The 20,793-nt window shown below is 39.8% G+C and overlaps 1 protein-coding gene across 12 annotated transcripts in view; it reads right to left on the bottom strand.

Annotated features, from left to right (window-relative positions):
* The window catches only part of LOC145248365 (CTD small phosphatase-like protein), a 574,218-nt gene that overhangs the window by 71,938 nt on the left and 481,487 nt on the right, over nt 1–20,793 (bottom strand). For all 12 annotated transcript variants that reach the window (XM_080110292.1, XM_080110287.1, XM_080110288.1 and 9 more), the window contains one exon: nt 20,492–20,646. In XM_080110292.1, the coding sequence (XP_079966418.1) occupies nt 20,492–20,646 (155 nt within the window). The remainder of the gene's footprint in view (nt 1–20,491; nt 20,647–20,793) is intronic.

Below are 20,793 nucleotides of genomic sequence, written 5' to 3'. Positions count from 1 at the left end.
AAATACATTTGTGCCTTTAAGCAAGAAATAATTGGAACATAATCGATGCTTATAAGAATTATATCAAATTGTGCCATTTGTGCTTTGGCATATAAATTGGTCAATAATTGAATATATTTATTGGGAGGAGGTGGGAACAGAATAGCAAAAAACTTCTTTGTATCGCATCTTTATAATTTACTCTTAGATATTACAGCTCACTACCCACCACCCAAAAATCATAAAACCAAAATAGATTTTTGATTCATAAAACTCATCAATAGAAATTTTAAAATCTAAAATGGAATCTCCACTTTAGAATTTTGCATTTTATTTGTTTTTTGTTAATTAAAAAATGATAAAAACTCTTAGAATTCAGATTTTTAAAAGAAATCCTAATTAAGAATTTGGAAACATTCTTAATGTTTACCCCCAATACTAGAAGAGTTTTATGTTTGTGGATGGAAACGTTTTATTAAAAAGAATGAGAGTATGTGTGCGTCTCTCTACCCCTCTCTCTCTCATATATATATATATATATATATATATATATATATATATATACAGTCCTGGTCAAAATCATAAGACCACTTAAGAAAGTAAACATTTACGCATATTATCGAATTTTTAATCAAACAAATGGTTGAAACCATTGCCAAAAGGGAAAATATGATGGAAAAAAAAATGAAATCTGCTTCATTCGAAACCTTAACCCTGATCTAATAATTATTTTTTAAAAAACAAACATTTTCACCTGGTCCAAATGATAAGACCACTTTAATAAAATCGCCTAGTTTTAAAAAAAATGATTACGAAAAGCTTTCTATGTTACTAAAAGCAACTTGTTAGTGGATAAAAAACATCTTACTAAATTATAAATGGTAAAATGGAAACCATTATCAGAGTTTGAGGGAGGAAGGATCTTTGAGCTTAATAGGGGTGGACTCTCCCATAGATCCATTGCAAACGAAGTGAATCATAGCAAAACGGTCATCACAAATTTTTTTAAGAAATCCAGATCAATATGGGCACAAAAAGAATTCAGGTCGACCAAAAAAAATAACCCCATCACTGGATCGCTGTATCAGAAGAAGTTAAAAAAAAAAAACTCCAGTATGAGCTCAAGTCGATTGAAAAGCCAAACAGCAGCAGAATGTAGTCCTAAAACCATTAGAAGGCATCTGAAAATGAAGGGTTTCTATCATTTAAAGCGACTGCAGAAACCACGTCTTCTTGAACAGCACAAAACTAACCGACTTAAATATGCCGCCAAATACCAGACTTGGGATGAAGAGAAGTGGGAAAATGTAATTTTCTCTGATGAGAAAAAGTTTAATCTAGATGGTCCAGATGGATTTCAACACTATTGGCATGATAAAAATTTGCCCAAAGAGACTTTTTTCAACTCGGCATAGTGGAGGAGGGTCTTTAATGATCTGGGGTGCTTTCTCGTCAGCTGGGACCCTAAAGTTGCAAGTAGTGAAAGGCCGGCAAACATCATTGAAGTACATTTCAATGCTTGAAAATGCTTCTGTCAGGACTGAAGGTTCACGTCTATGTGGAAGAAATTGGATTTCCCAGCAAGACAACGCTGCGATACACACTTCTCGACAAGCACGAGAATACTTTTCTTCAAATAATATAGAATTGTTAGATCATCCAGCATGTTCTCCGAACCTCAATCCCATTGAAAATCTTTGGGGATGGATGGCAAAAGAAGTGTTCAAGGATGGAACCCAGTATGATTCGATAAAGAAACTTTCTGATTCAGTTTTCAGTACATGGGATAAAATTCCTTCGCAACTGATAAAAAACTTAGTCGCAAGCATGTCAAAGAGAATTTATTGAAGTAATTTGTAATAATGGAGGCTATACTAAATACTGAGACCTTTTTTAGTAATTTATAATTGCCTTTTGTTAGATAAATTATCAGTGCTCTTATTTTGACCAGGTGAAAATGTTTGTTTTTTAAAAAAATAATTATTAGATCAGGGTTAAGGTTTCAAATGAAGCCGATTTCATTTTTTTCCATCATATTCTCCCTTTGGGCAATGGTTTCAACCATTTGTTTGATTAAAAATTCGATAATATGCGTAAACGCTTACTTTCTAAAGTGGTCTTATGATTTTGACCAGGACTGTATATATATATATATATATATATATATATATATATATATATATATATATATATATAGTAAGTTATAAAATATATATGGCGATTAAGCTACACTGAATATTCCGCGTTTCATCCACTGTAGGATTATTCAGGCTCATGCGAGAATTTTGTGGTTGTCTCACATTTTTATATACACACCTATTGAGTTTATAGTTAGCCAATCAGCTTTCTAGTATCCACCGCACCCTTCCTAATAAGCCAATGAGCAGGCACTTATAGGACAAAGGCCAAGTTGACCTCTGGTTGACCCGTTCCTTTGTGATTGCTATTTAGCATTAATATCTAGTGTCTTGACCTGTTTTAAATCTAGGTTAATTTTTTTTTTTTATAATATGTTATATAAATATATATATATATATATATATATATATATATATATATATACACACACATACATACATACATACATACATATGTGTGATAGTTTATGTATGTGCATGTTTATTTATTTGTCTATTTTCTATTGTTACTGTTAGTTAAATTCTATAGCAAACCCCACTCTCCCCAATGGTTCACTTCAACTTGTGCAGCTGCCATAGCGCAAAGGCAGCATGCGTACCGCAAATTTAACCGACATAAGTCCAGTTCAAACAGACAGAAGTACATAGAAGCCAGAAATAACTGTAAGAAAGAAATAGCGACAGCTAAGAGAGAATTTACTGAAACCACTAAAAAACGCATCGAAGCACAGAAATTAGGAACCTGAGACTTCTGGAAAATCTACAACAGTGTAGTAAATAATGGGCAATCAACAATTCCCCTACTATCCAACAATCATGGTGTTGTTTGCTCTGCAACTGAGAAGGCTAACATGCTTACCAGTTGGTTTGCCTCCAACTCCACACTGGACTCTGCTAACCACCCCCTCCCTGACTTTCCTTTGCGGATAGATGCCACACTAGACAATCTGAAAATCACTCCTGCTCAGGTGCATGCTATCATAAGAAAGCCTGACACTGCAAAAGCATGTGGACATGATCTCATCCCAGCTGTGCTATTAAAAAAGTGCTCCGCCAAAGTAGCTCCAGTTCTCTCCAAACTTTACAACAAATGCCTTAATAAATCTTGCTTTCCTGCCTGCTGGAAAACTGCTTCTGTAGTACCAGTTTTCAAGAATTCTGGCGAAAGAACTGACCCAGTAAATAATCGCCCCATTAGCCTCCTCCCACTTTTCGCCAAAATAATTGAGACCATAATTAACCAAGCTCTAGTCCATCACCTCACAGATGCTAAACTTCTGACTGATCAACAATATGGATTTAGGCAAGCCCGTTCCACAGCAGACATAACTGTAATCTCAGAATGTATATACCATTCACTGGACAAAGCGGGGGAGAGTAGAGCGGTAGCTCTAGATACATCTAAGGCTTTTGACAGGGTATGGCATGAGAGTCTTCAAGAAAATCAGATCATACGGCATCACTGGAAGAATACATAACATAATTAAATCCTTCTTAGATAAGAGAAAAATCCAGGTTGTCCTTGACAGTCGTGCATCTAAACAATATGATATAAATGCAGGAGTGCCTCAGGGGTCTATCCTGGGACCTCTGTTATTCCTAATATTCATAAATGACCTCCCTGACAAAATTGTCTCTGAGATGGGTATGTATGCTGACGACACCATGCTCTATAACAGACACAACAGGAAAATAAATGAACACATATCTAAAGAAATGGCAGAAACATTAGAGGAGACCTCCGATCAGTAGTGGAATGGGGACAAAAATGGATGGTTACCTTCAATGCTGCCAAGACTAAACTTGTTTCCTTCAATAATTACAAGAAACCTTCCCTACCACCAATAGCAATGGCCAATGACTTTTTATCTGAAAGTACATCTTTTAAACTCCTCGGCCTAACGTTCACAGGAAACATGTTGGAACAATTATTGAGAACATTGCCAAGACCACTGCAAAGAAGGTGGGTTCTCTCTACCGTGCTAGAAAGCTATTAACGCCTGAAAGTATCCTATACCTCTATAAGGCCACCAATCGCCCATGCATGGAGTATTGTTGTCATATTTGGGCTGGTGCATCTGCTACTAGTCTCTCACTTCTAGACAAGGTGATAGGTTCTGAACTGTCAGATAAACTTCAGCCTCTGTCACATCGACGAAATGTTGCATCCCTCTGCTTGTTCTACAAGTACTTTAACGGTGAATGCTCTGATGAACTCATACATACCCCCGACAAACAGCTTAATCCCACCCCTTCAAAGTAGACATCCTAGATGCAAGAGAGCCTTCTACTCCAGTAGTTTCTTTCCCAGAACAGCTAGACTTTGGAATTCCCTTCCGGGTCCCTGCTTCCCCGACTATACTGACATGCAGAAGTTCAAGTGTAATGTGAACTGCCATCTTGCTGCCCAACTTCCTACACAATACCCCTAATGCTTATGTCCCTGATAGTAGCCCCCTACAACAAAGTGGCAATGTGCCTCGTTTGGGGTGAAAATGCAATAAAAAAAAATAAAAAGATTTTGTATCTCTATCCTTGAGTAAATTTTATCCTGTGAACACAGTTGTTCACTATTTCTCTCCTACAGTTTAATAGATGTTGGGGTCCTTTAAAGTATAGGATAGCAAATTTTTCATGAAGGCATAATCTACATGGATCGTCTAGGTCTCTACATGTGTTTGCTTGTCTTACTATTTTCCATTCGACTACCGGCGAACATCCGCTTTCCTTGAGTTCTTAGTGCTTGTTTGCTAGGGTTGTTTTCATATGGTGTTTTTTATTATTGAATATACTTTTGTGGTCATAATATCGAGTTTTGAAATCTAAGGAAGTCATACCAACGTAATATTTCTTGTTATTCGGGGGGTTTTTTCGCATATATTGTTACAGATAAATTAAAAATTAGTGATAAAGTTGGCAAATTGAAACCTAGAGAGGCATACATTCTGCTCAAAGACCACAAATGTGACTTCAATAATAATCCCAGCACCCGCTTAATAAATCCAACTAAACCAGAAATAGGTAGAATTAGCAAAGCAATACTTTCTAGAGTAAATAAACAAATCAAACAAGACCTAGAATTAAACCAGTTGGCAAATACTGCCGAAGCAATCACTTGGTTTAAAAATATAGAAAACAAAAATAAATGTACATTTTCAACATCATAGACTTCTATCCCTCGATATCTGAAGAACTTTTTAACATTGCCCTAGAATTTGCCGAGGCATACACTGATATATCCTTGGAAGAAATCAACATCATTAAAAAATGTAGAAAATCAGTTCTAATAAATAACAATAACCAATGGATAAAAACTAAAATGACAAATTCGTTTGATTTGACGATGGGCGCCAGGGATTCTGCAGAGGCATCAGATCTTGTGGGATTATTCATTCTATATACCCTCACAAGCATATTTGATACTACGGATATCGGCCTATATAGAGATGATGGACTAGCTATAATAAAAGACTCAAACAAAGTCAAGGGAGATAACTTTAAGAAAATCATACACAAGGAACAGAAAAATTAGGCCTAAAAGTAAACATATTAGCTAACATAAAAATAAACTTCCTGGACGTCACGTTAAACTTAGATAAAAACATATGAACCCTACTTAAAAGATAACATTAATCCAATATACGTAAACCCTAAGTCCAATCACCTACCATCAATTATAAAACAGATTCCTAACTCGATCGTAAGTAGACTCAACAATAACTCAAGCAATGAAAATGTATTTAACAGGTCAACCAATATCTATGAAACAGCCCTAAAAAATAGGGGATACAAAAATATTGATATCAAATATAAGCAACAAAACACCAATAAGTATAATAAAATTAAAAATAGAAGAAAAAAAATATAATCTGGTATTACAATCAAATGTTAAAAACAAAACTTGGCAAGAAATTTCTAGATCTTATCAAAAAGCACTTTCCCGCAACCAACCCCTTACACAAACTATTCAATAAAAATATCCTAAAGTTATCCTACAGCTACGAACATTTAGAGATGATAATTAAACCACATAATGATAAAATATTAAATAAAAGCAATGAAAACAACAACAAAATAAGCAATAAAAAGTGGACACCATGACAAAAATAAAACTAACACAAAAGACACATATGTAACTAGTAAGCCAACTCCAGACAACAACAACCATACTAGAAATAAAAATACTATTAACGAACAAGATAAATGCAACTGTAGATACCGCACACTTTGCCCACTTCAAAATAAATGTCTAACCAAAAGCATAGCATCAAAAAGAGAGAAATCGCGGAAAAGAGAGAGAAATCACGGAAAAGAGAGAGAAACCTCAGAAGAGAGAGACCTCGGAAAAGAGAGAGACCTCGGAAAAGAGAGAAACCTCGGAAAAGAGAGAAACCTCGGAAAAGAGAGAAACCTCGGAAAAGAGAGAAACCTCGGAAAAGAGAGAAACCTCGGAAAAGAGAGAAACCTCGGAAAAGAGAAAGAGAGAGAGAAACCGCGGAAAAGAGAAAGAGAGAGAGAAACCGCGGAAAAGAGAAAGAGAGAGAGAAACCGCGGAAAAGAGAAAGAGAGAGAGAAAGCGCGGAAAAGAGAAAGAGAGAGAGAAACCGCGGAAAAGAGAAAGAGAGAGAGAAACCGCGGAAAAGAGAAAGAGAGAGAAACCGCGGAAAAGAGAAAGAGAGAGAGAAACCGCGGAAAAGAGAAAGAGAGAGAAACCACGGAAAAGAGAGAGAGAGAAACCACGGAAAAGAGAAAGAGAGAAACCACGGAAAAGAGAGAGAGAGAAACCACGGAAAAGAGAGAGAGAGAGAAATCACGGAAAAGAGAGAGAGAGAGAGAGAGAGAGAGAGAGAGAGAGAAACCACGGACAAGAGAGAGAGAGAGAGAAACCACGGAAAAGAAAGAGAGAGAGAGAGAGAAACCATGGACAAGAGAGAGAGAGAGAAACCATGGACAAGAGAGAGAGAGAGAAACCATGGACAAGAGAGAGAGAGAAAGAAACTGCGGAAAAGAGAGCGAAAGAGAGAAACTGCGGAAAAGAGAGCGAAAGAGAGAAACTGCGAAAAAGAGAGCGAAAGAGAGAAACTGCGAAAAAGAGACCTCGGAAAAGAGAGCGAAAGAAAGACCTCGGAAAAGAGAGCGAAAGAGAGACCTCGGAAAAGAGAGCGAAAGAGAGACCTCGGAAAAGAGAGAGAGAGAGAGACCTCGGAAAAGAGAGAGAGAGAGAGACCATGGAAAAGAGAGAGAGAGAGAAACCATGGACAAGAGAGAGAGAGAGAAACCATGGACAAGAGAGAGAGAGAAAGAAACTGCGGAAAAGAGAGCGAAAGAGAGAAACTGCGGAAAAGAGAGCGAAAGAGAGAAACTGCGGAAAAGAGACCTCGGAAAAGAGAGTGAAAGAGAGAAACTGCGGAAAAGAGAGCGAAAGAGAGAAACTGCGGAAAAGAGAGTGAAAGAGAGAAACTGCGGAAAAGAGAGCGAAAGAGAAAAACTGCGGAAAAGAGAGTGAAAGAGAGAAACTGCGGAAAAGAGAGTGAAAGAGAGAAACTGCGAAAAAGAGACCTCGGAAAAGAGAGCGAAAGAGAGACCTCGGAAAAGAGAGAGAGAGAGAGAAACTGCGGAAAAGAGAGCGAAAGAGAGAAACTGCGGAAAAGAGAGTGAAAGAGAGAAACTGCGAAAAAGAGAGCGAAAGAGAGAAACTGCGGAAAAGAGAGTGAAAGAGAGAAACTGCGAAAAAGAGAGTGAAAGAGAGAAACTGCGGAAAAGAGAGTGAAAGAGAGAAACTGCGAAAAAGAGAGCGAAAGAGAGAAACTGCGAAAAAGAGACCTCGGAAAAGAGAGCGAAAGAGAGACCTCGGAAAAGAGAGAGAGAGAGACCTCGGAAAAGAGAGAGAGAGAGAGACCATGGAAAAGAGAGAGAGAGAGAGACCATGGAAAAGAGAGAGAGAGAGAAACCATGGACAAGAGAGAGAGAGAGAAACCATGGACAAGAGAGAGAGAGAAAGAAACTGCGGAAAAGAGAGCGAAAGAGAGAAACTGCGGAAAAGAGAGCGAAAGAGAGAAACTGCGGAAAAGAGAGTGAAAGAGAGAAACTGCGGAAAAGAGAGCGAAAGAGAGAAACTGCGGAAAAGAGAGCGAAAGAGAGAAACTGCGAAAAAGAGAGCGAAAGAGAGAAACTGCGAAAAAGAGACCTCGGAAAAGAGAGCGAAAGAAAGACCTCGGAAAAGAGAGCGAAAGAGAGACCTCGGAAAAGAGAGCGAAAGAGAGACCTCGGAAAAGAGAGAGAGAGAGAGAAACTGCGGAAAAGAGAGCGAAAGAGAGAAACTGCGGAAAAGAGAGCGAAAGAGAGAAACTGCGGAAAAGAGAGCGAAAGAGAGAAACTGCGGAAAAGAGAGCGAAAGAGAGAAACTGCGGAAAAGAGAGCGAAAGAGAGAAACTGCGGAAAAGAGAGAGAAAGAGAGAAACTGCGGAAAAGAGAGCGAAAGAGAGAAACTGCGGAAAAGAGAGCGAAAGAGAGAAACTGCGGAAAAGAGAGCGAAAGAGAGAAACTGCGGAAAAGAGAGCGAAAGAGAGAAACTGCGGAAAAGAGAGCGAAAGAGAGAAACTGCGGAAAAGAGAGCGAAAGAGAGAAACTGCGGAAAAGAGAGCGAAAGAGAGAAACTGCGGAAAAGAGAGCGAAAGAGAGAAACTGCGGAAAAGAGAGCGAAAGAGAGAAACTGCGGAAAAGAGAGCGAAAGAGAGAAACTGCGGAAAAGAGAGCGAAAGAGAGAAACTGCGGAAAAGAGAGCGAAAGAGAGAAACTGCGGTAAAGAGAGCGAAAGAGAGAAACTGCGGTAAAGAGAGCGAAAGAGAGAAACTGCGGAAAAGAGAGCGAAAGAGAGAAACTGCGGAAAAGAGAGCGAAAGAGAGAAACTGCGGAAAAGAGAGCGAAAGAGAGAAACTGCGGAAAAGAGAGCGAAAGAGAGAAACTGCGGAAAAGAGAGCGAAAGAGAGAAACTGCGGAAAAGAGAGCGAAAGAGAGAAACTGCGGAAAAGAGAGCGAAAGAGAGAAACTGCGGAAAAGAGAGCGAAAGAGAGAAACTGCGGAAAAGAGAGCGAAAGAGAGAAACTGCGGAAAAGAGAGCGAAAGAGAGAAACTGCGGAAAAGAGAGCGAAAGAGAGAAACTGCGGAAAAGAGAGCGAAAGAGAGAAACTGCGGAAAAGAGAGCGAAAGAGAGAAACTGCGGAAAAGAGAGCGAAAGAGAGAAACTGCGGAAAAGAGAGCGAAAGAGAGAAACTGCGGAAAAGAGAGCGAAAGAGAGAAACTGCGGAAAAGAGAGCGAAAGAGAGAAACTGCGGAAAAGAGAGCGAAAGAGAGAAACTGCGGAAAAGAGAGCGAAAGAGAGAAACTGCGGAAAAGAGAGCGAAAGAGAGAAACTGCGGAAAAGAGAGCGAAAGAGAGAAACTGCGGAAAAGAGAGCGAAAGAGAGAAACTGCGGAAAAGAGAGCGAAAGAGAGAAACTGCGGAAAAGAGAGCGAAAGAGAGAAACTGCGGAAAAGAGAGCGAAAGAGAGAAACTGCGGAAAAGAGAGCGAAAGAGAGAAACTGCGGAAAAGAGAGCGAAAGAGAGAAACTGCGGAAAAGAGAGCGAAAGAGAGAAACTGCGGAAAAGAGAGCGAAAGAGAGAAACTGCGGAAAAGAGAGCGAAAGAGAGAAACTGCGGAAAAGAGAGCGAAAGAGAGAAACTGCGGAAAAGAGAGCGAAAGAGAGAAACTGCGGAAAAGAGAGCGAAAGAGAGAAACTGCGGAAAAGAGAGCGAAAGAGAGAAACTGCGGAAAAGAGAGCGAAAGAGAGAAACTGCGGAAAAGAGAGCGAAAGAGAGAAACTGCGGAAAAGAGAGCGAAAGAGAGAAACTGCGGTAAAGAGAGCGAAAGAGAGAAACTGCGGAAAAGAGAGCGAAAGAGAGAAACTGCGGAAAAGAGAGCGAAAGAGAGAAACTGCGGAAAAGAGAGCGAAAGAGAGAAACTGCGGAAAAGAGAGCGAAAGAGAGAAACTGCGGTAAAGAGAGCGAAAGAGAGAAACTGCGGAAAAGAGAGCGAAAGAGAGAAACTGCGGAAAAGAGAGCGAAAGAGAGAAACTGCGGAAAAGAGAGCGAAAGAGAGAAACTGCGGAAAAGAGAGCGAAAGAGAGAAACTGCGGAAAAGAGAGCGAAAGAGAGAAACTGCGGAAAAGAGAGCGAAAGAGAGAAACTGCGGAAAAGAGAGCGAAAGAGAGAAACTGCGGAAAAGAGAGCGAAAGAGAGAAACTGCGGAAAAGAGAGCGAAAGAGAGAAACTGCGGAAAAGAGAGCGAAAGAGAGAAACTGCGGAAAAGAGAGCGAAAGAGAGAAACTGCGGAAAAGAGAGCGAAAGAGAGAAACTGCGGAAAAGAGAGCGAAAGAGAGAAACTGCGGTAAAGAGAGCGAAAGAGAGAAACTGCGGAAAAGAGAGCGAAAGAGAGAAACTGCGGTAAAGAGAGCGAAAGAGAGAAACTGCGGAAAAGAGAGCGAAAGAGAGAAACTGCGGAAAAGAGAGCGAAAGAGAGAAACTGCGGAAAAGAGAGTGAAAGAGAGAAACTGCGGAAAAGAGAGCGAAAGAGAGAAACTGCGGAAAAGAGAGCGACAGAGAGAAACTGCGGAAAAGAGAGCGAAAGAGAGAAACTGTGGAAAAGAGAGCGAAAGAGAGAAACTGCGGAAAAGAGAGCGAAATGGAGAAAAACTGCGGAAAAGAGAGCGAAAGAGAGAAACTGCGAAAAAGAGAGTGAAAGAGAGAAACTGCGGAAAAGAGAGCGAAAGAGAGAAACTGCGAAAAAGAGAGCGAAAGAGAGAAACTGCGAAAAAGAGACCTCGGAAAAGAGAGCGAAAGAAAGACCTCGGAAAAGAGAGCGAAAGAGAGACCTCGGAAAAGAGAGAGAGAGAGAGACCTCGGAAAAGAGAGAGAGAGAGAGACCATGGAAAAGAGAGAGAGAGAGAGAAACCATGGACAAGAGAGAGAGAGAGAAACCATGGACAAGAGAGAGAGAGAGAGAAACCATGGACAAGAGAGAGAGAGAAAGAAACTGCGAAAAAGAGAGCGAAAGAGAGAAACTGCGGAAAAGAGAGCGAAAGAGAGAAACTGCGAAAAAGAGAGCGAAAGAGAGAAACTGCGAAAAAGAGACCTCGGAAAAGAGAGCGAAAGAAAGACCTCGGAAAAGAGAGCGAAAGAGAGACCTCGGAAAAGAGAGAGAGAGAGAGACCTCGGAAAAGAGAGAGAGAGAGAGACCATGGAAAAGAGAGAGAGAGAGAAACCATGGACAAGAGAGAGAGAGAGAAACCATGGACAAGAGAGAGAGAGAAAGAAACTGCGGAAAAGAGAGCGAAAGAGAGAAACTGCGGAAAAGAGAGCGAAAGAGAGAAACTGCGGAAAAGAGAGTGAAAGAGAGAAACTGCGGAAAAGAGAGCGAAAGAGAAAAACTGCGGAAAAGAGAGCGAAAGAGAGAAACTGCGGAAAAGAGAGCGAAAGAGAGAAACTTCGGAAAAGAGAGTGAAAGAGAGAAACTGCGAAAAAGGGAGCGAAAGAGAGAAACTGCGAAAAAGAGACCTCGGAAAAGAGAGCGAAAGAAAGACCTCGGAAAAGAGAGCGAAAGAGAGACCTCGGAAAAGCGAGAGAGAGAGAGACCTCGGAAAAGAGAGAGAGAGAGAGACCATGGAAAAGAGAGGGAGAGAGAGACCATGGAAAAGAGAGAGAGAGAGAAACCATGGACAAGAGAGAGAGAGAGAAACCATGGACAAGAGAGAGAGAGAAAGAAACTGCGGAAAAGAGAGCGAAAGAGAGAAACTGCGGAAAAGAGAGCGAAAGAGAGAAACTGCGGAAAAGAGAGTGAAAGAGAGAAACTGCGGAAAAGAGAGCGAAAGAGAGAAACTGCGGAAAAGAGAGCGAAAGAGAGAAACTGCGGAAAAGAGAGCAAAAGAGAGAAACTGCGGAAAAGAGAGTGAAAGAGAGAAACTGCGGAAAAGAGAGCGAAAGAGAGAAACTGCGGAAAAGAGAGCGAAAGAGAGAAACTGCGGAAAAGAGAGCGAAAGAGAGAAACTGCGGAAAAGAGAGTGAAAGAGAGAAACTGCGGAAAAGAGAGCGAAAGAGAGAAACTGCGGAAAAGAGAGTGAAAGAGAGAAACTGCGGAAAAGAGAGCGAAAGAGAGAAACTGCGGAAAAGAGAGCGAAAGAGAGAAACTGCGAAAAAGAGAGCGAAAGAGAGAAACTGCGAAAAAGAGACCTCGGAAAAGAGAGCGAAAGAAAGACCTCGGAAAAGAGAGCGAAAGAGAGACCTCGGAAAAGAGAGAGAGAGAGAGACCTCGGAAAAGAGAGAGAGAGAGAGACCATGGAAAAGAGAGAGAGAGAGAGACCATGGAAAAGAGAGAGAGAGAGAAACCATGGACAAGAGAGAGAGAGAGAAACCATGGACAAGAGAGAGAGAGAAAGAAACTGCGGAAAAGAGAGCGAAAGAGAGAAACTGCGGAAAAGAGAGCGAAAGAGAGAAACTGCGGAAAAGAGAGTGAAAGAGAGAAACTGCGGAAAAGAGAGCGAAAGAGAGAAACTGCGGAAAAGAGAGCGAAAGAGAGAAACTGCGAAAAAGAGACCTCGGAAAAGAGAGTGAAAGAGAGAAACTGCGGAAAAGAGAGCGAAAGAGAGAAACTGCGGAAAAGAGAGTGAAAGAGAGAAACTGCGGAAAAGAGAGCGAAAGAGAAAAACTGCGGAAAAGAGAGTGAAAGAGAGAAACTGCGGAAAAGAGAGTGAAAGAGAGAAACTGCGAAAAAGAGAGCGAAAGAGAGAAACTGCGAAAAAGAGACCTCGGAAAAGAGAGCGAAAAAGAGACCTCGGAAAAGAGAGCGAAAGAAAGACCTCGGAAAAGAGAGCGAAAGAGAGACCTCGGAAAAGAGAGAGAGAGAGAGACCTCGGAAAAGAGAGAGAGAGAGAGACCATGGAAAAGAGAGAGAGAGAGAGACCATGGAAAAGAGAGAGAGAGAGAAACCATGGACAAGAGAGAGAGAGAGAAACCATGGACAAGAGAGAGAGAGAAAGAAACTGCGGAAAAGAGAGCGAAAGAGAGAAACTGCGGAAAAGAGAGTGAAAGAGAGAAACTGCGGAAAAGAGAGCGAAAGAGAGAAACTGCGAAAAAGAGACCTCGGAAAAGAGAGCGAAAGAAAGACCTCGGAAAAGAGAGCGAAAGAGAGACCTCGGAAAAGAGAGCGAAAGAGAGACCTCGGAAAAGAGAGAGAGAGAGAGACCTCGGAAAAGAGAGAGTGAGAGAGACCATGGAAAAGAGAGAGAGAGAGAAACCATGGACAAGAGAGAGAGAGAGAAACCATGGACAAGAGAGAGAGAGAGAGAAACTGCGGAAAAGAGAGCGAAAGAGAGAAACTGCGGAAAAGAGAGCGAAAGAGAGAAACTGCGGAAAAGAGAGCGAAAGAGAGAAACTGCGGAAAAGAGAGCGAAAGAGAGAAACTGCGGAAAAAGAGAGCGAAAGAGAGAAACTGCGGAAAAGAGAGCGAAAGAGAGAAACTGCGGAAAAGAGAGCGAAAGAGAGAAACTGCGAAAAAGAGAGCGAAAGAGAGAAACTGCGGAAAAGAGAGCGAAAGAGAGAAACTGCGGAAAAGAGAGCGAAAGAGAGAAACTGCGGAAAAGAGAGCGAAAGAGAGAAACTGCGGAAAAGAGAGCGAAAGAGAGAAACTGCGGAAAAGAGAGCGAAAGAGAGAAACTGCGGAAAAGAGAGCGAAAGAGAGAAACTGCGGAAAAGAGAGCGAAAGAGAGAAACTGCGGAAAAGAGAGCGAAAGAGAGAAACTGCGGAAAAGAGAGCGAAAGAGAGAAACTGCGGAAAAGAGAGCGAAAGAGAGAAACTGCGGAAAAGAGAGCGAAAGAGAGAAACTGCGGAAAAGAGAGCGAAAGAGAGAAACTGCGGAAAAGAGAGCGAAAGAGAGAAACTGCGGAAAAGAGAGCGAAAGAGAGAAACTGCGGAAAAGAGAGCGAAAGAGAGAAACTGCGGAAAAGAGAGCGAAAGAGAGAAACTGCGGAAAAGAGAGCGAAAGAGAGAAACTGCGGAAAAGAGAGCGAAAGAGAGAAACTGCGGAAAAGAGAGTGAAAGAGAGAAACTGCGGAAAAGAGAGCGAAAGAGAGAAACTGCGAAAAAGAGAGCGAAAGAGAGAAACTGCGAAAAAGAGACCTCGGAAAAGAGAGCGAAAGAAAGACCTCGGAAAAGAGAGCGAAAGAGAGACCTCGGAAAAGAGAGAGAGAGAGAGACCTCGGAAAAGAGAGAGAGAGAGAGACCATGGAAAAGAGAGAGAGAGAGAAACCATGGACAAGAGAGAGAGAGAGAAACCATGGACAAGAGAGAGAGAGAGAGAAACCATGGACAAGAGAGAGAGAGAAAGAAACTGCGGAAAAGAGAGCGAAAGAGAGAAACTGCGGAAAAGAGAGCGAAAGAGAGAAACTGCGGAAAAGAGAGCGAAAGAGAGAAACTGCGAAAAAGAGACCTCGGAAAAGAGAGCGAAAGAAAGACCTCGGAAAAGAGAGCGAAAGAGAGACCTCGGAAAAGAGAGAGAGAGAGAGACCTCGGAAAAGAGAGAGAGAGAGAGACCATGGAAAAGAGAGAGAGAGAGAAACCATGGACAAGAGAGAGAGAGAGAAACCATGGACAAGAGAGAGAGAGAAAGAAACTGCGGAAAAGAGAGCGAAAGAGAGAAACTGCGGAAAAGAGAGCGAAAGAGAGAAACTGCGGAAAAGAGAGTGAAAGAGAGAAACTGCGGAAAAGAGAGCGAAAGAGAGAAACTGCGGAAAAGAGAGCGAAAGAGAGAAACTGCGGAAAAGAGAGCGAAAGAGAGAAACTGCGGAAAAGAGAGTGAAAGAGAGAAACTGCGAAAAAGAGAGCGAAAGAGAGAAACTGCGAAAAAGAGACCTCGGAAAAGAGAGCGAAAGAAAGACCTCGGAAAAGAGAGCGAAAGAGAGACCTCGGAAAAGAGAGAGAGAGAGAGACCTCGGAAAAGAGAGAGAGAGACCATGGAAAAGAGAGAGAGAGAGAGACCATGGAAAAGAGAGAGAGAGAGAGACCATGGAAAAGAGAGAGAGAGAGAAACCATGGACAAGAGAGAGAGAGAGAAACCATGGACAAGAGAGAGAGAGAAAGAAACTGCGGAAAAGAGAGCGAAAGAGAGAAACTGCGGAAAAGAGAGCGAAAGAGAGAAACTGCGGAAAAGAGAGTGAAAGAGAGAAACTGCGGAAAAGAGAGCGAAAGAGAGAAACTGCGGAAAAGAGAGCGAAAGAGAGAAACTGCGGAAAAGAGAGTGAAAGAGAGAAACTGCGGAAAAGAGAGCGAAAGAGAGAAACTGCGGAAAAGAGAGTGAAAGAGAGAAACTGCGGAAAAGAGAGCGAAAGAGAGAAACTGCGGAAAAGAGAGCGAAAGAGAGAAACTGCGGAAAAGAGAGTGAAAGAGAGAAACTGCGGAAAAGAGAGCGAAAGAGAGAAACTGCGGAAAAGAGAGTGAAAGAGAGAAACTGCGGAAAAGAGAGCGAAAGAGAGAAACTGCGGAAAAGAGAGCGAAAGAGAGAAACTGCGAAAAAGAGACCTCGGAAAAGAGAGCGAAAGAAAGACCTCGGAAAAGAGAGCGAAAGAGAGACCTCGGAAAAGAGAGAGAGAGAGAGACCTCGGAAAAGAGAGAGAGAGAGAGACCATGGAAAAGAGAGAGAGAGAGAGACCATGGAAAAGAGAGAGAGAGAGAAACCATGGACAAGAGAGAGAGAGAGAAACCATGGACAAGAAAGAGAGAGAAAGAAACTGCGGAAAAGAGAGCGAAAGAGAGAAACTGCGGAAAAGAGAGCGAAAGAGAGAAACTGCGGAAAAGAGAGTGAAAGAGAGAAACTGCGGAAAAGAGAGCGAAAGAGAGAAACTGCGGAAAAGAGAGCGAAAGAGAGAAACTGCGGAAAAGAGAGTGAAAGAGAGAAACTGCGGAAAAGAGAGCGAAAGAGAGAAACTGCGGAAAAGAGAGCGAAAGAGAGAAACTGCGGAAAAGAGAGCGAAAGAGAGAAACTGCGGAAAAGAGAGCGAAAGAGAGAAACTGCGGAAAAGAGAGCGAAAGAGAGAAACTGCGGAAAAGAGAGTGAAAGAGAGAAACTGCGGAAAAGAGAGCGAAAGAGAGAAACTGCGGAAAAGAGAGCGAAAGAGAGAAACTGCGGAAAAGAGAGTGAAAGAGAGAAACTGCGGAAAAGAGAGCGAAAGAGAGAAACTGCGGAAAAGAGAGCGAAAGAGAGAAACTGCGGAAAAGAGAGTGAAAGAGAGAAACTGCGGAAAAGAGAGCGAAAGAGAGAAACTGCGGAAAAGAGAGTGAAAGAGAGAAACTGCGGAAAAGAGAGCGAAAGAGAGAAACTGCGGAAAAGAGAGCGAAAGAGAGAAACTGCGGAAAAGAGAGCGAAAGAGAGAAACTGCGGAAAAGAGAGAGAGAGAGAAACCATGGACAAGAGAGAGAGAGAGAAACCATGGACAAGAGAGAGAGAGAAAGAAACTGCGGAAAAGAGAGCGAAAGAGAGAAACTGCGAAAAAGAGACCTCGGAAAAGAGAGCGAAAGAGAGACCTCGGAAAAGAGAGAGAGAGAGAGACCTCGGAAAAGAGAGAGAGAGAGAGATCTCGGAAAAGAGAGAGAGAGAGAGACCTCGGAAAAGAGAGAGAGAGAGAGAGAAACCTCGCAAAAGAGAGAGAAACCGCGGAAAAGAGAGAGAGAGAGAGAAACCTCGGAAAAGAGAGAGAGAGAGAGAAACCTCGGAAAAGAGAGAGAGAGAGAGAGAAACCTCGGAAAAGAGAAATTGGAAGGGTAAAGACTTGGTCCTACCTATCGCTAACATTTACATTAATGGCACACCATATTCATCTCTCCTCAAATCTGGATACTTCTATTCCATTTGCAGTACTAAGGCTTGCTGTGGAAGCACTAATCGTGTCATGATCCATGTACTGGTGATGCAAGAGAAACTTCTGCATTTCATCATATTGGTTGATATCAATGCTATAAGGGAGTTTGGTGACATTAATAATCAGTCTTGAAGTTTTGCATCAACAAAGATGATTTGTTGTGCAAAAAACATGGTCAGCAGGCTATGCATCAAGAAAGTTTGGGAACTGAATTTCCAAATATCTGGTAATTGGCGAATTGGAGAGTACCAGAGTCAAAGACAGATAGATGCTTAAGGTTGATTGCTGTGATATACACATGAGGAGTTAGGTCCGGCTAAGGAACAGGTACTTTAGAAGGCCATACTACAAATCAATAAACAGATTATCACAAACTAAACACATGTTGATACATTCATATATACTGCAGGTGTCTTTACAGAAAAACTGTCAGAATAGAAACAGCTGGGTGTGAAATTATTAATTGAAAAAATATTGTCTAACCAGATTGGAGTTTGATTTTAAAGTGGTGCCCGATATTGCCATCTTCAAGGCTGTGTTAGTGCAGGACAAAATAATAAAACAACAAACCAATCAATGACAAATAATCTTGATCAGTAGAATTCAGGAGGAAGAGACTTACCAGGATTTCCAGAAGATGCAGAATTGTGTCAGTGCTGGGATTAAATATCTGAGGGTGACGGGACTACAATTTTAGTAAAGGTGTAGTGTGAACAGCCTTATAACCATAATATAGAAAGATCTTTCTATATATCTCCATGAGCGGCAAACTGATGGGACACTTTTAATGGATTTCTGTAACAACCGGTTCATTAAATGCAGAGAAATTTCTGTTATACTTAAATCAGATGACAAGCTTCAAGAAGCTAAATAGCAGACACTGAGTCGGATACAAAACTTTAATTCTGCTCAGGGAGAATGTTGTATGTTAACATGAATAATCTGGATGTGTAGGGGCACAAAGCAGAACTACTGTCTTTTTATTGTAGAAAAAAAGAGAAATTCAAAGAATTTGGTGGAACTATTAAATAAAATGACTAATCTGTATACTGACATTTTATTAAAAGTGTAAATATCTTGTGCAATTAATTTTGAGAAAACAGTTAAAATAAAAAATGCTGAAAGCAAAACAAAAAATTCAACATAAGCAACCTTTCATTTGCTTCTTGGATTTGTATTCTATCGTGTGAATCTGCCATAGAAAACAATTAGAGGGGGGCAGGTTTTTGACTTTAAAAATAAGGGATAGGTTAGCTTTTATTCATTTATATTTATTTTAATGTATTCTTTTATAAGCTTAGAAATATGTCAATGACAAAACTTTTTTTCATGTGACAGGTAAACTCTCCAACTAGATATAAAAATGTTATATTCTCTGTCTGGCATAATAGACAACAGAGTTGAAAAAAATAAATAAATAATTGAAACACTAGCCACAACCAATTTTTTCTTTTCTTATACCCAAACAACACAAATCGGTTAATAGAAAAGTTTTTAGGTTACAAACTGTCAATGCAAACAACCCAAAGGTTTTAAACTTCAGAAAAATATAAAGAATCTAATTCAACATTACAAAAAAGAAAAAAAAGGAAGGGGAGGGTGATGATATGTGAGTCTGAAACTGGACTGATCTGATATTTTCTTTATTAATTATCAAAAATTGAAACAGGTATATTAACATACGTCCATTCACTCAGCACATTAAAATAAGAAAATAATATTTTAAACTTAGGCATGACAGACAAAAAGAAATATTTAAAATTTTAAAACCATAAACTGGCAGATTCATTCAGTAACAACAATTAAAAGATCAGCAATTCAGTGAAAACTACAAAAACTATACTGAATATCACTAAAGAGGCCCAAATTTTCCAGACCATGAACCAACTTTAAAAAAAAAATTACTAATAACAAAGACTAACAAGGATGATACTTAGTTGGTTTAGACTAATCACCAGCATTTTTAAAAATAAGGACAACAAAGGAATTTTTCCAAATGTGAAACAGGATTGTGATAAACAGAGATTGAATAATTTTGGGAGAACAGAAGAAAGTTAAGGAACACAACATTTTGAGAATGACAACAAGAATTGAATCAAGGTCAGAAGCCTTAGATTGGTCAAAATCAGAAAGAACCATATTAACCATTTTTGTAGTGATAATACAAGTCAAGAGTAATTAGTTTTTAAATCGAGAAGAACACCAGAATCATCAAGAGAAGAATTGTCATCAAAAAGATGAACAAAGAGATAAGCCTCATCTTTAGAACATAAAATAACCTGGAGATTATTCAAAAGAGGAGGAATAGCAAATTTGCCACTATTAACAAAATTATTGTATATTCTACAAAAAAAAAAAAAAATCACTATTTTGAAGTGTTATTTGAACTTTTAAACATCCATCCTGGATAGGTGCTACATATTTAGTTAATTTTTATTTTGAATATTTTAAATGTTGATTTGGGTAAAATGATTCAGTGTCCATAACAAAAAATGTTAGGTGTTCAAGTTGCATTTTATCTCCTAAAACCACAGTATTTATATAGAGAATAACTATAACATCTGTAAAGAGAAAAGCATTCTATCAAATCTCATTTTTCTGCTGGCATTACCATGATTGGTGCTAAGCAGATAAATAAAACGCTTTAAGGCGAAAATCTGATAATGATTTGAAGATTCAACTATATAAAGCTCATTGGTAATTGTGCATTGTTAACAACAAAACAGGAATAAAAAAAAAAAAAAAATAATAATAAACTTTCACCAAACACAAGAAAATTTACTTTTATTACCATTATGCCTGTTACATTTTCCAGCTATACAAAAGCAATCCTAAAATGAACGCCAGGTAAATGATGTGACACACAAGTTAACCACCCGCTTATGGAAGAAGAATCGTAGGTCAATTCAACTCCCCGAGTGTTTTAGAAACTGACTCCAGTGAGAAATGAGATTAATTTTAAATAATTTTATTTCATATAGAAGAAAGATCTCTCTCCCCAATTGCAAATCGAAACCAAAAACAATCTTGTCTGAATTAATTGCAGTCAAGAAGATGTGAACTTACGTCTGATCAACTTAAACTGGACAATCTTGTGGAAAGTATGTGATGTTGATAAACCCAAAACAAACACTTAATGAATGCAGAACAACATTACAGAGAAGAACACCTAAGAATAGGAAAATGTCTTATGAATCATACAAACCACATGGTATAAGAGACAAAGAAAGAATTTTTTAAAAATTAAAATTTCAAATACGATTTTCTTGGAATTTATTTAAAAAAAAAAAAAAAAAAAACACACAAAAGTTCAAAATTACATTAAAAATGCTTCAAAATCGAAAACATTAAATAATATTGGGGGGGTGGGGATTGAGTTTGGGAAGTTAACCATTAGATTTTTTCCCTAGTTGAAAACAGGATCAACTTACTTTTGTGTTGCCGTTCTGTTCCACAGCAGGCACTGGGTAAGAGGGTTTGGGAGCATTATCCTTTGGACCAAAACAGCAAAAGAATTTATTTAATAATCCGCTCCGACGTGGTTTTTTCTGTGTCGATGTATTTGTCGTTGTCGTCGTCGTCGAATCTGAAAGAAAAAGAAAAAGACAAATTATTTATTTTATATAAATTTTGATGTGCTAGGTGAAAAAAAGATTTTATATATATATATATTTAAAATTACAAAATTTATAATAAAAACACTTCAGGTTTGCTTAACAACACGTATTTAAGA

This window comes from Euprymna scolopes, chromosome 26 (assembly GCF_053919585.1).
Source record: "Euprymna scolopes isolate OS-2025 chromosome 26, ASM5391958v1, whole genome shotgun sequence".
Taxonomy (NCBI): Eukaryota; Metazoa; Mollusca; class Cephalopoda; order Sepiida; family Sepiolidae; genus Euprymna; species Euprymna scolopes.
This window is presented reverse-complemented; position numbering and strand designations above follow the sequence as displayed.